Source organism: Mus musculus, chromosome 2 (assembly GCF_000001635.26).
Source record: "Mus musculus strain C57BL/6J chromosome 2, GRCm38.p6 C57BL/6J".
Lineage (NCBI taxonomy): Eukaryota > Metazoa > Chordata > Mammalia > Rodentia > Muridae > Mus > Mus musculus.
The window spans coordinates 86,503,110-86,519,660 of NC_000068.7; the positions used below are offsets into that span (position 1 = coordinate 86,503,110).

The following is a 16,551-nucleotide window of genomic DNA, read 5'->3' on the forward strand; positions in this document are numbered from 1 at the left end:
TATAACTATAGAAACATGAAATAAAAATTTAAAAAAGGAATAAACATTCACATATGTGTCAGCAAATATTTTGTAAACATTAAAACATTATAATGCCCATGTCAATAAATTATATCCCCACCTCTACTTTGTAATATATTTTTATTTATTGTGTACTTACTCATTATCGCTATGTCCCCATGGGATTGTTAACCTTGAAAGCAGTAAAGAATTCACTAGTATTTTTAAGGTCCGATTTAATGAAGTAGGATATTTTAGAGTTCAATTGGGTTGCTGTCACCTGATCTGAGGGGAGGACATAACTCCTACAGTTACAAAAGCAAATACTGGTAAACATCAAATAATATTATTTTGTAACACAAATCTACATCAGAACCATTCTTGAATAACTTTGTCTATTTCTGTTTTGAAAGCCATATACAGGTGTGTTATATATGTATACTAAATACAGAATATTAAATATTAAAAATGAAAGAATTACATTTCTTTAACCTGTAGTAGTTTATAAGAATTCCTCCAAATAATAATGGTTGACCTCTGTTGATAGTATAATGTTTTATTTAGAAAAATTCATGTGATAAGCTATGATAAATAGTGACTAAATTCATCCTTTCGGTCATCACAAATTGCTGAATGATATAGACATCATTGTTAGGATTTTTCCTAATCATTTATCTGATCTCCATGATAAGCAATATGGGCATGATAATCATTACTGTGGTGGATTCTTGGTAAAAAACACCATTCACTTCTTTCTCAGATATGTTGCTACTACAATTCTTGTATATGAAACATGTCAGCAACAAAATTTTGGGATATTTTATTGTGGATCAAGAAACAGAATCTTTTAGACTTTGTGCTACTCAATTAACTTGTGACAATTTATTCTGATATAATGTCCTTTGACCACTATGTGGCCAGTAGTAAACTTCTACATTTTTGGTCATCCTGTCAAAAAAATAATATGTTGGTTTCTAGAGGCAATTATTATCTTTACTGGACAAATTTGTCTGTTCTAATAAAAATCAAGATTTTTCACTTTATCTTTCTATATGCACAAGCCATCAGTAATTTCTAGTATAGCAGTCTTCCTTTTCAATTTTGTTCTGTTCAAATATTCACAAAATTGAACTGATCATTTGACCTCTCCAGATTTTTTCCATCATTTCTAATTTAATGCATTTTATGCAATTGAAACCTTATCCTATTTATCATAACTTAATTAAGCATTATTTCATTCAGCATGGTATTCTTTATGTTCATCCCTGTTGACATACCTTTCAATTTTAAGGTTAGAATAATACATTATTTTTTGTATATATTGTATACTCTACTGCTTGTATAAATGATGTTTGTGTTTATTCATGTATAATTGGATATTTCATTATTTACATTTTGGAAATCACATATGTTGCAATAAACAGAAGAGCACACGTTTACCCTACACTCAACACTTTATTATAATTATTTGTCACTAAGAATGCATACTTATAAAACAAATAAGCAAATCACAATTAATGACAAATTGATCCTAAGGGTTGAAAACCTCTAGTCATTATCTCATTAGACTTTCAAACATTTGCTTGTAATTAATAAATTTTTGTGTGTCCTCAGGGAGGGTCTCTATGGTTTAAAAACACACAAATATAGATATCAAAATGAAAGCTAAGAACCACAGTGGGAAATGAAGACAGGAGTCTGACTGCAGGTAACAAACAGTTACACAGAGCTTTGTAGTTTAAGCATTAGAAAGATATGGGCATCTTTTTCTATGGTTTCAACATCAAGATAAATCATTTATTGCTCAGTGTCTATTCTTTCAAATATTCCACAAATCTTGGAAGCAGTTACACCTTTCATTTCTCTATTTTATGCTATTTTAAAAGCATTATGGTCAATGGCCTGGGGCTACTGCAACATGGCAGGTGAGAGTTTGGTGGTGTAGATCAGTTGGTTTTAAGGCTTCTGCCCTGATTTCCCGTTTCTTGGAAATTTGCTTTCATAAAGCTCTGTACCTAAATGGCAGCATGTACTGTAACTAAATGTGACTATATAGAGGAAGAGTTATACTGTTGTTTCAGGGAAAAAAATATGTTCTGAGGGTGAGAGAGAAAGTAGAATTAACTATATTTTAAACATACACAGAAGTATTTTCCTAGATAAAATATTTTCTCTCTCCCACGTCTCTCTTTTCTCTCTCTCTCTCTCTCTCTCTCTCTCTCTCTCTCTCTCTCTCTCTCTGCCTCTGTCTCTCTGTCTCTGTCTCTCTTTCTCTCTCACACACATACAATTTTATAACTAGTGAAAGCCTACAAAAGATAGATAGTAAATAAAATGATTTAACTTTAGAGACAAAAGTTGAAAATAAAACTGTTAGTTCTATTCTTATGTTTTTGTTAAAGAATCCTAAGTTATATTTGGCTGCAGTTTACTGAGTATCACCTACAAACATACTAATGTCAGAGTGGTGGAGCGTCCAGGATACAGAAAACAAATTGTCACCAAGTGATAGAAGAGAGAGTCAGAAATTAGGACAATATTTAATATAAGTTATGAAAATGCTACAATAAAACTCATTATGTTAACCTATCTTAAATAATTGAAAAGGTAAAATGTAATTTAGCTGAGAAAGGGCGTTTATATGATTACTTTTCTATTGTTTATGTATTTACAGTATAGTAATCAATACATAAATTAACTGTTAGTGCACTAGTGCAGAGAGAGGTCAGAGGACAGCTTCATGAATCAGTTCTTCCATCCTTGTGTCCTCTTGACCAGACTCAGGTCCCCACACTAAGCAGTTTTACCTGTGGAGAGATCTCTCTGAGCAATTTCTGATTCTTTAATGAGGGGAAGTATTGAGTTTATATTTCCCAAGTGGTATGAAAACCATTACTTGAGAGTCAAAAGGTACACTTAATACCTTTATGACAATGGGAAGCCTCCTTTTGTACTAAATACAATTAAATTTTCTGGGATTATAGTTTTGAAAAATAGCATTCAAGTATCAGTGAACAAAAGAATGTATACTAAAGAATGCTTTTATTTTCATTGAGTCCTAAATCTCTTCAAAGGAAAACTTTTAAGTCTGAACTTATGTATAAGAAAATTGATAGTAAGTAATTTTTGTCCTCTATATCATTACAAATTACACTAAAACAAAATGGTCCACAATTAGATATTTTTAATTGATTCAGTAATTAACATTCATATGCTAAAGATATAAAGTGCATAAACAGAGACTAGAATATTATAAGGAAACCACAGTTTAAAACAACCGACTAAGTGAGGGAAGTGTCAATCAAATACAATCAGCTGTACACAGAACACTGACTGCTGGAAGATTTAATTCTCATTTACCCAGAGGCTGAATTTTCTACCATAATTACCCTTGCAAATCATATTATTTTTTACTTTACCCAGAAAACATTAACACATATACATTTTTTACAAAAGTCAAAATTCTTCCATCATGTGTTTTTCTCTCTGGTGCATTGGAGATATCCAGACATGGCTTATTACCTTGTGTTCTATATCATCTTTGGATGATGTTCCTTGAAAAAATCAAACTGAAAGCTTGTCATTTTGTGTTATCTAATCCTCATTTATTTCCAATATATGGTATTAAGCGATTATTATAATAACTGGTTGGCCACACTTAGAAATGCTGTGATGAAAGTATACTATTACAATATACTACTTATTCATCAATGTGGGATATTGATAACTCATCCATAAGGCAATTTTAATAAATTTTCTTAATTATTTTCAGTTGTCTTCATATTTTTCTTACTACTTGAGTGTAGCCTGTGACTCACATATTATGTAAACCAAATTGTGTTATAATAAAAGGAGTTCTTTCATAGAAAGATTAATATATAAAAGAGGAGCATTTAACTTTAAAAATACATATGATTTATTTCCCTTTTCTTGAAAATTAATTATTTATTCATGTAATATGTTCTTATGTATTAGCCTGCTAATGCATAGTACAATAATTCAAAATAAGAATAAAATATAAAAATTTGCTCCTGACTTTCGAGCTATAGATAGTTGACACTTCAGGGTGCCCTGTTTTCACAACCAAATGATTTTAGCTAATCCTTTCAGACCTAACAAAGAAGAAAATATCATATTGTACATGATGTATATGTACCTTCATAAAGAAAATAATTTCAGATCAGTTAGTGTATTTAGAGATATTTTGAAATATGTGTATTCATCATCTTTTTGGACTATGTCCTAGAAGCACAAATTTGTTGAATCACTTATTTCTACTTCATGTTTCAAAGTCCTTAAAGAGATGTCTTGTCTTTGTATATACAAAAAAACCATTTTATATATCTCACCTTATTTTTCCATAGGAAGTTTGTACATGCTAGGTAAGGTGTAAGATGATGGCAGAGATAGTCTTATTACATGCTGTTACGTTTCTTCAAATCAAGACAATTCTGAGTGTAATGAGTAACCCAAAGCTTATACATCAAGCTAAAGAATATGGAATGTGATAAATACTCCAGAATTTCTATTTTTATCTTAAGATTCTGTAAATCTACACATGAAAGTAATTTGCATTTTTAAAAATGTTTTGTAGGTATATGTACTGTTACTGGAAAACAGATTATCACAAGTACATAATTATTAAGTGCTAAAGTGTGGTAGTAACCATATGAGAAATAAAAATATAAGAAAAATAAATTTCATCAATGTTCTATCAATAAATAACTACAATTTAAGGACTTGATTTTGTTTTTCATATATATATATATAAAACACTAATGTCTAGCCGGGCAGTGGTGGCACAGGCATTTAACCCCAGCACTTGGGAGGCAGAGGCAGGCAGAATTCTGGGTTTGAGGACAGCCTGGCCTACAAAGTGAGTTCAAGGCCTGCCAGGGCTATACAAAGAAACCCTGTCTCAGGAAAAACAAACAAACAAACAAAAAAACAAACAAACAAGGAAAGAAAAGAAAAGGAAAGAAAAGAAAAGAAAAGAAAAAAGAAAAGAAAAAGATAATAAAACTAATGTCTAGTAGTGAATTAAAGTGACTGCTCTCAATATAGTTAGGAGAAGCAAATATTGGCAGATAATAATGGTATTCTCTGATTTAAGTTAATGTTGGACAGGACTAAATATTCATAATTGTATATTTCAAATCACATGTTTGCATATGTATATGTGTAGATGTACATAGGATATATGTATATTTTTAATATATTTCAAAATAAATTTGAATGTTTGAAGATACTATATTTAAACTACTTCAGATGATATAAACTCACCAAATGGCACTTGAAATCTATTGACTGTGCAATGATTTCCACTCAGAACAGAATTACTCATAAATCTGATGGAGAATCACAACCTCACAATGGTGACTGAATTCATCCTGGTGGGCATCACTGACCGCCCTGAACTGCAGGCCCCATTGTTTGGACTGTTCCTCATCATTTATCTGATCACACTGGTGGGCAACTTGGGCATGATCATCCTTACCATGGTGGATTCCAGGCTACAAACACCCATGTACTTCTTTCTCAGACACCTCGCTACTACTGACCTTGGTTATTCAACAGCTGTGGGACCAAAAATGTTAAGAAATTTTCTTGTAGAACAAAATACAATATCAATTTATTTTTGTGCTGTCCAATTGTCTTTCTTCAGTATGTTCATTGTTAGTGAATTTTTTATTCTGTCTGCAATGTCTTATGACTGGTATGTCGCCATCTGTAAACCACTCCTCTATAATGTCATTATGTCAAAAAGAGTATGTTGGCTCCTGGTGGCAATCCCATACCTTTACAGTATATTTGTTGCTCTCATAGTCACCATAAATATTTTTTCTTCTTCCTTCTGTGGCCACAATATTATCAGTCATTTCTATTGTGATGGTCTCCCCTTGATATCTCTGCTCTGCTCAAATAAAAAGGAAAGTGAAATGATAATTCTAATTCTATCAACTATTAACTTGATTTCTTCACCAGTGGTCATTCTTGTCTCCTATCTGCTCATTCTCAGAGCTATTCTCAAGATGAACTCTGCTGAGGGCAGGCAGAAGGCTTTCTCCACTTGTGGGTCTCATCTGACAGTGGTCACTGTCTTCTATGGGACTTTGATATTTATGTATGTGCAACCTAAGTCAAATCACACCTTAAACACTGACAAGGTGGCTTCCATCTTTTATACCTTAATAATCCCCATGTTGAATCCCTTGATCTACAGCTTGAGGAATAAAGATGTAAAATATGCTCTTAGGAAAACAGGAAAATCCATACAAAATATCTTCTCCTAGAACACACGTTATTTAAGGTTATAATTCTTCAAATCAACTAAATTTATTTTTTTTATAATTTTCAGTGAAGAAAACAGTAAAAAACAATGTTTCCTCAAAGAAAAGATAGATTATATGCACTATAATTGAAAAAAATGAATTATCACAGTGAATTTTTTAAGTCTACAAAGGAGGTTAACATGGTTTTTGTTGTGTATAAAAAAAAAAGGAGAAGTGTCTTAAGTATCTTACATTCATTTTGTTCATTTAACTGTACAATAAATTGCTTGGTGTTTACTTGTTCCTGTATATTTATTGGTATGAAAATGCATTTCTCATATCTTTAATATTTATACTCATTTGTTATTCAAATATATTCATATTTCTATTATCATTTTATTTTAAAAGTTTTTCATCACTGCGTTAGAATACTGAAGCCTATCATGTTTATATGAAGGTCAGAGTAATATCCAAGCACACATATTTCTTCACTTCACAGGGAAGCTTATATCATTGTGATTTCACATTATATTTCTTTAATATCATGTTCTATATGATTACAATAGCAAAAATTATCACCATATATTTAGTGGTTAAGTAGTTCATAATTTCACTGAATCATTTAGTATTGTATAATTCTCAATGAATGTGTGTTTGTGTGTGTACATGTAGGTGTATGTGTGTGTGTGTGTGATAGATGACTTGACTCTTTCCACAGCAGCTAGCATTACTTTCCTTCTGTCTGGTTACTGGATTAATCTTACTTCATTAATTCATATTTCTCTTTACTCACTGATTTAATATTGTCTTTCTTCTAAAAGGAAACTATATACATTATGAGTATAGTTATTATATCAAATTATACTAATTATACTATACTAAATTATATAAGTATGTTTATTATAATAAAGTACGTTTATTATATTATATTTTGGTTATTGGATAAAGTACCATCCCCATAATTAATAGGGGGTGGAGGCAGAAGGATGAGGATGCTAAGGACAGCCTGGGATACATAATTAGTCTGAGGTCTATCTGTTCACAAAGTATAACTTGAATAAAGAAACAAAGCCTATAACCATTCATCCAAGCATACCTCAAATATGGCTTGACAATCATTTTATTGGTTTTACAACAAAGCCTAGCTAATACAATAATATAGGAGTGAAATTAAGTACAGGCTTAAATATATGTATGGCAAAGAATTTTATCACCAGGCTGATAATAAAACTATAAACACGTACCCAACAGGTGGTACACTATACCACAAGGACACTAGCTCAAATAAGTTCATAGCAATTTTATTTGTAATATCAAGAAACTGGAAACAGCCTAAATGTCCCTCAATGGAAAAATGAATAAGGATAATGTTTTATATTTACACAGTGGAACACTACTCAGCTACTAAAAGAAAAAGCATCACAAAATTTGCAAGCAAGTGATGGATCTAGAAAATATCATGGTTATTGGATAAAATACCATCCCCATAATTAATAGGTGGGTAGAGGCAGAAGGATGAGGATGCTAAGGACAGCCTGGGATACATAATTAGTCTGAGGTCACTCAGACCCAGAAAGACATTTATTGTATTGACTCACTTTGTACAACAATATTAGCCACAAAATACTGGATAAATATATTACAATCCACAGACCAAAAGAAATTAAGTAATAAGGACAGCCCAAGGGATGATGTTTGAATTTCGGTCAGAAGGAGAAATAAAATAAATGCAAGGAATGGATGGGGGAGGGGATGGGGATGAGAACAGAGGTGTCAATAAGGTGTGGTGAGAACAGGGGTGTGGTATGAGAGAGCTTTAAGAAAGCAATTCTGTGGGGCTAGAAGCATCTCTGGGACAAGGCCAAGAGTTGGGAGATATAAGGATGACTCTAAGCCGGGCATGGTGGCTCACGCCTTTAACCCTAGCACTGAGGAGGCAGAGTCAGGTGGGTTTCTGAGTTTGAGGCCAGCCTGGTCTACAAAGTGAGTTCCAGGACATCCAGGGCTACACAGAGAAACCCTGTCTCGAGAAAACACACACACACACACACACAAAAAAAAAACAAAAACAAAAAACAAAAAGATGACTCTAGTAGAGACTCATAACAGTAAAGGATATGGAGTTTAAAATGAGCACCTCCTATGGTCACATGGAGGGAGGAGGACACCAAGCCACGCACAAAGCTTTTGCACAACCTATAAGCTATACAAGGAGAAAGATAGATCAGAGTTTGACAGAATGGCCAAGCAATGACTAAACTAATTTGTGATCTACCTCTGACACTATTAATGACACTCTGCTCTGATGGTAGACATTAGCCTACCATAAGTGTAATCTGAGAGGCTTCATTCAACAGCTTCCAGAAACAGATGCAGAGACCCAAAGCCAAACATTAGGCAGAGCTCAGGGAATCTTGAGGAAGGGCTGGGGAAGAAGTTGGAGGGGTCAGGGACACCACAAGAAAACCAACAAGAGACAACTAACCTGGGCCCATGAGATTCACAGAGACTGAGCCAGCAATCAAAGAGCATGCATGGACTGTACCTAGGTCCCCTACACATCTGTAGCAGATGTACAACTTGGTCCTTATGTGGGTCCCCTAACAATTGAAACAGGGGTTGTCTTTCACTTTCACTCTGTTGCCTACATTTGGATCCCTTTCTCCTATCTGGGATACCTGGTCTGGCTTCAGTGGAAGAAGATGCTTTTAGAACTAAAGATACTTGTACCAGGGTGGGTCAGTACCTGGAGGGAGGGGTCTGAAGAAGGAAGGGAGAGGGGTATAAGGGGTGAGAGGGTGGGACTGGGAGGAGAGGAGAGAGTGAGGGTGAAATTGGGATATAAATTGAAAAGATAAATTAGCTAATGGAAATCAAAACAAAACAAAACTAAACAAAAGCTACACTCTATACATATGCTGCACTCGGGTACAAAATACCATAGTGTAGTTCCATCTAGCTGGAATAAATATTTTCAATTGTCTTAAACGGTTACAAAATTCTATGAAAATACAATGTTTAGAACGCATATAAATAATCAAAATTTGTCATTTCCTGCACTTGACAAAGCCAAAGCCTTGGGTATTTTTTGGTAAAGAACATGCTTACCCACCAAATATATTATGCAATACACAAATAAACAGCGTAAAATTAAATACTAAAACTTAATAATACTTCATTTCAAAAACTTGCTAATTAGTAAACTGCAAGCTCTGACTGAAAAAAAATTCGACATCACAAATCCTCTTTGCTATTCCTCACTTTGGGCTAAAATCCACTTATCTGTGAGTGCATACCATGTGTGTTCTTTTGTGATTGGGTTGCCTCACTCAGTGTGATATTTTCAAGTTCCATTCATTTGCCTAAGAACTTACTGAATTCATCATTTTTAATAGCTGAGTAGTACTCCATTGTATAAATGTACCATATTTTCTGTATCCATTCCTCTGTTGAATGACATCTGGGTGCTTTCTGTCTTCTGGCTATTATAAATAAGGCTGCTATGAACATAGTGGAGCATGCGTCCTTATTATGGACACCAGCAATGGAGGAGTGGTCCTCTTTCTCCACATCCTAGCCAGCATCTGCTGTCACCTGAGTTTTTGATCCTAGCCTTCTGACTGGTATGAGGTGGAATCTTGGGATTGTTTTGACTTGCATTTCCCTGTTGACTAAAGATTTTGAACATTTCTTTTTTTATTATTTATATAAACATATATTTATTCATTCATTTATTCATTGTAATTAATTAATTAACATCCTGAATGTGTTATTTGGCTCTAGCTGCATATGTAGCAGAAGATGTCCTAGTTGGTTATCACCTTGGTCCTGTGAAGGGGAATGCCAGGGCCTGTAAGTAGAGTGCATGGGTTGGTGAGCAATGGGAGTGGGGAGGGGATAGAGGTTTTTCAGAGGGAAAACCAGGAAAGGGGTTAACAATTGAGATGTAAATAAAGAAAATATCAATAAACATTTCCTTAGGTGCTTCTAGGCCATTTGAGTTTCCTCAGTTGAGAATTCTCTGCCTAGCTCTGCTCCCTCAATTTTTTAATTGGGTTGTTTGTTTCTCTGAAATCTAACTTCTTGAGTTTATTATATATTGGATATTATCCCTCTATTGTATGTAGGATTGGTAAAGATTTAGTCCCACTCTGTTGGTTGTAGTTTTGTCCTATTGACAGTGTCCTTTGCCTTGTAATTTTATGAAGTCCCATTTGTAGATTGCTGATCTAAGAGCATCAGCCACTGGTGTTCTGTTCAGGAAAAATTTCCCTGTGCCCATGTGTTTGAGGCCCTTCCCCATATTTTGTCTATTAGATTCACTGTATTTGGTTTTATGTGGAGGTCCTTGATTCACTTTGACTTGAGCATTGTACAGGGAGATAAGAATGGATCAATTTGCATTCTTCTACATGTTGACCACCAGTTGAATAAACAACATTTGTTGAAAATGCTTTCTCTCCCCCCCCTCGACCCCCTACTGGATGTTTTTAGATTCTTTGCAAAGATCAAGGGACCATAGGTGTGTGGTTTTATTTTTGGGACTTGAATTCTCTTCCATTGATAAACCTGCCTGGCTCTTTATCAATATCATACAATTTTTTGTCACTATTGCTCTATAGTACAGTTTGAAGTCAGGGATGTTGATTCCCCAGAAATTCTTTTATTGTTGAAAATAATTTTTGCTATCCTGGGTTTTTTGTTATTCCAAATGAATTTGAGAATTGCTTTCTCTAACTCTACAAAGAATTGATTTGGAATTTCATTTGAGACTATACTGAATCTGTAGATTTTTTTTTCCGGCAAGATGGCAAATTTACTACATTAATCCTGCCAATCTATGGAGCATGGGAGATTTTTCCATCTTCTAAGGTCTTCTTCAATTTCTTTCTTCAGAGTTTTAAATTGATGTCGTACAGATCTTTTACTTCTTTGGTTAGAGACAAATCAAGATATTTTATGTTGTTTGTGACTATTTTGAATGTCATCCTTTCCCTAATTTCTTCCTCAGCCCTTTTATCCTCTGCATGTAAGAAGATGACAGGCTTGTTTTAGTTAATATTTTATCCAGCCACTTTGCTGAAGTTGTTTATCAGCTTAGGAGTTCTCTGGTGGAATTTTTGTGGTCATTTAAGTATACTATCATATTATCTGCAAATAGTCATATTTTGACTTCTACCTTTTCATTTTGTATCAATTTGACTTCCTTTTGTTGTCTAATTGGTCTAGCTAGAACTTCAAGTACTATATTGAGTAGATAGGGAGAGAGAGGGCAGTCTTGTCTAGTCCCCGATTTTAGTGGGAATGCTTCAAGTTTCTCTCCAATTATTTTGATGCAGGTTACTGGTTTTCTATATATTGCTTTTACTATGTTTGGGTATGGGCCTTGAATTCCTGATCATTCTAAGACTTTTAACATGAAAGGATGTTGAATTTTGTCAAATGAATTTTAAGCATCTACTAAATTGATCATGTGGTTTTTTTTCTTTGAGGTTATGTAGTGAATTATGTTGATGTATTTCCATATATAGAATATATATTCCAGATATATCCCTGCATCCCTGGTGTGAAGCCTACTTGATCATGGTGAATGAACATTTTGATGTGTTATGCCTCCGTACTCCAATTAATTATAAGGATTGCTTTTCATTCAATAACCAAAATTAAGTATAATGAACATGTTTTAATATAACATGTATACTTATATAATGTAGTATAGTATAATTTAAAATAGTATAATTTGATATCATAAATATACTCATAATATGTATCTTTTACATTTAGAATGAAAACAATAAATTATTCAGTAAAGAAAAATGTTAATTAATGAATTAAGATTAATTCAATGACACTTTGTCCTTTCTTAGAATTGGGAACAAAACACCCATGGAAGGAGTTACAGAGACAAAGTTTGGAGCTGAGACAAAAGGATGGACCATCTAGAGATTGCCATATCCAGGGATCCATCCCATAATCAGCTTCCAAACTCTGACACCATTGCATACACTAGCAAGATTTTGCTGAAAGGACCCAGATATAGCTCTCTCTTGTGAGACTATTCTTGGGCCTAGCAAACACAGAAGTGGATGCTCACAGTCAGCTATTGGATGGATCACAGGGCCCCCAATAGAGGAGCTAGAGAAAGTACCCAAAGAGCTAAAGGGATCTGCAACCCTACAGGTGGATCACCAATATGAACTAAACACTACCCCCTGAAGCTCGTGTCTCTAGTTGCATATGAATCAGAAAATGGCCTAGTTGGCCATCAGTGGAAAGAGTTTGCTCCTTGGTCGTGCAAACTTTATATGCCTCAGTTCAAGGGAACGCCAGGGACAAGAAGTGGGAGTGGGTGGGTTGTGGAGTGGGTGGGGGACTTTTGGGATAGCACTGGAAATGTAAATGAAATAAATACGTTATATGCCCCAGTACAGGGGAATGCCAGGGCCAAAAAGGGGGAGTGGGTGGGTAGGGGAGTGGGGGTGGGCGGGTATGGGGGACTTTTGGTATAGCATTGGAAATGTAAATGAGCTAAATACCTAATAAAAAATGGTAAAATAAAGGATACAGACACAAGGGAAGTACAGGTAAATGCCATAGAAAGAGTTAAGTCATCTAACACACATACACAAACACAAACACACACCTATACAAACACACACACAACTGGAAAATATACAATATTAGATGATACATTGAAATTATGAACTATTTAACTATTAAATACATGGTGTTAAATATGTCTATCGCAATAATATAGAGTGTGATATGAAAGAAATTTAATGTGAAATTATGATGATATAAGCTTCCCTGAGGAATGAAAGCATGTGTGTGCTCTATTATTACTGGGACCCTCCTATCAACGTGATAGGCTTCACTATTCTGACAGAGTGATGAAGAACTTTTTAAAAACAATTAACATTAGAACTATCTATCAATAACAAATGAGTGTGCATACTAAATATATTAATAGTGCATTTCCATATCAATAAATACATAGACATGAGTTAACACTGGACAACTTTTTGTGAAATTAAATTAACAAAATGAATGTGAGATACTAAAGACATCTGTCTTAGTAGTTTTTATACACAATAAATACGATGTAACTCTCCTTTTAGAATTTAAAAATTATCTGTGATAATTCATTTCTTTAATTATATTGTATATAAACTGTCTTTTCTTTAGGGAAACATTGTTTTTTGTTTTTTTTTTACTGTTTACTAAAAATTATAAAGCAATTAAATATATTTGATTTGAAAAATTATAGCCTTGAATAATATGTGAGTTCTAGGAGAAGTCTAGAACATATCTTTGGTGACAAAGGTAATTTATTTTGCTTTGAATAATTTAAATTAATAACATATGTATTATAAAATACATTTTATTATTTTCAGAGATCCTGGACCAAAAACTACATGAAAACTAGAAATATTCATGGAAAAATGGAATCCTTGAATTTAAAATTCTGTCTTTAAAGTATCAGAACATTGTATATAAAATTAGGTTATATTAAAATAAAACTCATGTTATATTCTTCACATAGAGTATTTTTCACAAGATATATAAAAACTTTTACTTTGGAGTAATTCATCTAAAGCTCTGATTAGCAGATACAAAAACAAACATCATTTGTGAAAGATAAAGGGATATTAAATGATACTTTCTATGATATATAATATCACATATTGGAACTTGGAATGTTAACATTTTTGAAGATACTTATTATGATCGATATATTTGATTAGTAAGAAGCTTTAAAAATTAACATGAAGAAAAAGTTTTAGTGGTGGAATTGCAGCTTGAGCACAATGGGGAATGAGAAAGAACAGAAATGCTATTAGAAATGGACACTTAGAGATTTCTGGAACACGATGACATGGTACCATCTGCCTATTACAAATAAAGCTGCTATGAACATGATTGAGCAAGTGTCTTTGTGCAATGGTGGAGAATCTTTTGGGCATATGCCCATGATTGTTATAGCTGACTCTGGAGGTAGAACTATTCTGTTTTCTGACACCAAACATTTCAAAGGTGGTTGAACAGGTTTGCACTTCTCCCAACAATAACGGAGTGTTCTTCTTGCACTACATCCTTGTCAGAATGTGCTACCACTTGAGATTTTTTTATCTTAGCCATTCTGACTGGAGTAAGATGGAATCTTAGAGTTGTTTTGATTTTCCTGATGATTAAGGAATTTAAACATTTCTTTACGTGCTTCTTGACCATTCGAGATTTCTCTGTTGAGAATTATCTGTTTAGTTCTGTTCCTCATTTTTATTGGGTTATTTGGGTATTGTCTAACTGCTTGATTTCTTTATGTATTTTGAATATTAGCCCTCTGTCCAACATAGGGTTGGTAGGAATCCATTCCCAGTGTATAGGATTCTGTTTTGTCCTATTGATAGAGTCATTGGCCTTGAGGAAACTTTTTAGTTCCTTGAGGTCCCATTTATCAAATATTGATCTTAGAGCCTCAGCAACTGATGTTCTGTTCAGAAAGGTATCTCCTGTTCCAAGGAATTCATGGTTACATCCCCTTTTCTCTTCTATTATATTTAGTGTATCTGGGTTTTTGTTTCGTTCTATGATCTACTTGGACTCAGTTTTGTTCAGGGAGATAACACCATATTGTTTTTAATTACTATTGTGGTGTAATATCAACTGATAAGTTGAGGTCAGAGATGGTGATAACTCCAGAAGTTCTTTTGTTGTTCAGGATTGTTTTAGATATCCTAGAATTTTTGTTTTTTCATATAAAGTTGAGAATTGCTCTGTCAAGATCTGTAAAGAAATGTGCTGGAATTCTGATGGAAATTATATTGAATCTGTAAATTGCTTTGGTTAGATGGCCATTTTCAATAAGTTAATCCTAGCAATGCATGCTCATGAGAGACCTTTCCATCTTCTGATATGCTCAATTTTCTCTTCAGTGACTTAAAATTCAAGAATTAATAAATAAATACCTACTGAATATCAAAAATCTTAAGCTTGCATTAATATGAATAATGTGAAAACTTTTCTAGATATTTAAAGATAATGAAGAATAAACAAGAGAATTTATAATTGTATTGTTTTGCAAGTTTATTAGTAATATCTATATACTATGCATATTAATTGTATACATATTAATACAGTTTTCAGGTTAGAGATTTTTCTGCACCAAGCTGAAGTTTCGGCTATGCATGCCCAAAGCCTTGGATCAACCTTGTGATGGCTTGTATATACTTGGGCAGAGAGTGGCACCATTTGGAGGTATGACCTGGTGGGAGTAGGTGTGTCACTGTGGGTGTGGGCTTAAGATCCTCACCCTAGTTGCCTGGAAGTCAATCTTCTACTAGCAGCCTTTGGATGAAGATGTAGAACTCTCAGCTCTACCTGGGCCATGCCTTCTTAGGATATTGCCATGCTCCCACCTTGGTGATAATGGACTGAACCTCTGAACCTGTAAGCCAGCCCCAATTAAATGTTGTTTTTATAAGATTTGCCTTGGTCATGGTGTCTGTTCACAGCAGTAAAACCCGAACTAAGACAGAAGTTGGTACCAGGACTGGGATATTGCTGTGATAGGCCTGACCATGCTTTTATTTGAAAGAATGTGGATTTTGGGACATTGGATTTGGAAAGCAGTGGAATGCTTTAAATGGATCATCCTAGTAGGAATATGGAAGACTTTGTTGCTGGGAGTAATTTGAACTGTGTTGACCTGGCCCAAGAGATTTCAAAGGAGAAGAATTTCAGAATGTGGCATAAAGACTGTTTTTTGTGGTATTTTGGTAAACAATGTGGCTACTTTTTGCCCTTGTATAAAAAGTCTGCCTGAGGCTAAGGTGAAGAGACTCAGATTAATTGCATTGACAACGGAAGTTTCAAAAAAGCCCAGCAGAGACTTTGTTCTCTGGTTAGGTCTTATGAAGAGAAGTTTGAACAAGTATAGCAAGCTTAGAAAGGAAAAATATAAAATATATGGTTCAAGTATTAAAGGCATACCAGGAAGTGAAATGGAGCAAAATAATGTGTTCTAGGAGATAACAGATTAAGGGAGTGGGATTTTGGGGCAAGATCCTACCCAGCTAAATGTAGATCCAGCCATGATGGTAAACACCTTTAATCTCAGGAGGCAGGCATGCTGATCTCTGCATTCAAGGTCAATCTACAGAGCAAGATCCAAGATAGCCAAGATTAGGCAGTGAAGGATTTGGAAAACAAAAAGGCAGTGACAATGTAACAGTACAAGCGGATCATGTTCTAGTTCCTGAAAGCAGCAGAACTCGGCAGC

The 16,551-nt window shown here is 34.1% G+C and overlaps 1 protein-coding gene and 1 pseudogene across 1 annotated transcript; both read left to right on the plus strand.

Annotated features, from left to right (window-relative positions):
- Positions 577-1,464, plus strand: Gm5023 (predicted gene 5023; annotated as a pseudogene).
- On the plus strand, positions 5,352-6,293 carry Olfr1076 (olfactory receptor 1076). Its single transcript, NM_146406.2, has one exon. It carries the CDS (start codon positions 5,352-5,354, stop codon positions 6,291-6,293), a length of 942 nt encoding a protein of 313 aa, NP_666518.2.
- The last annotated feature ends 10,258 nt before the right edge of the window (positions 6,294-16,551 follow it).

Excerpts from the sequence above, each read along its gene's own strand:
- Olfr1076 (NM_146406.2), top strand. The coding sequence starts at position 5,352 with ATGGAGAATCACAACCTCACAATGGTGACTGAATTCATCCTGGTGGGC.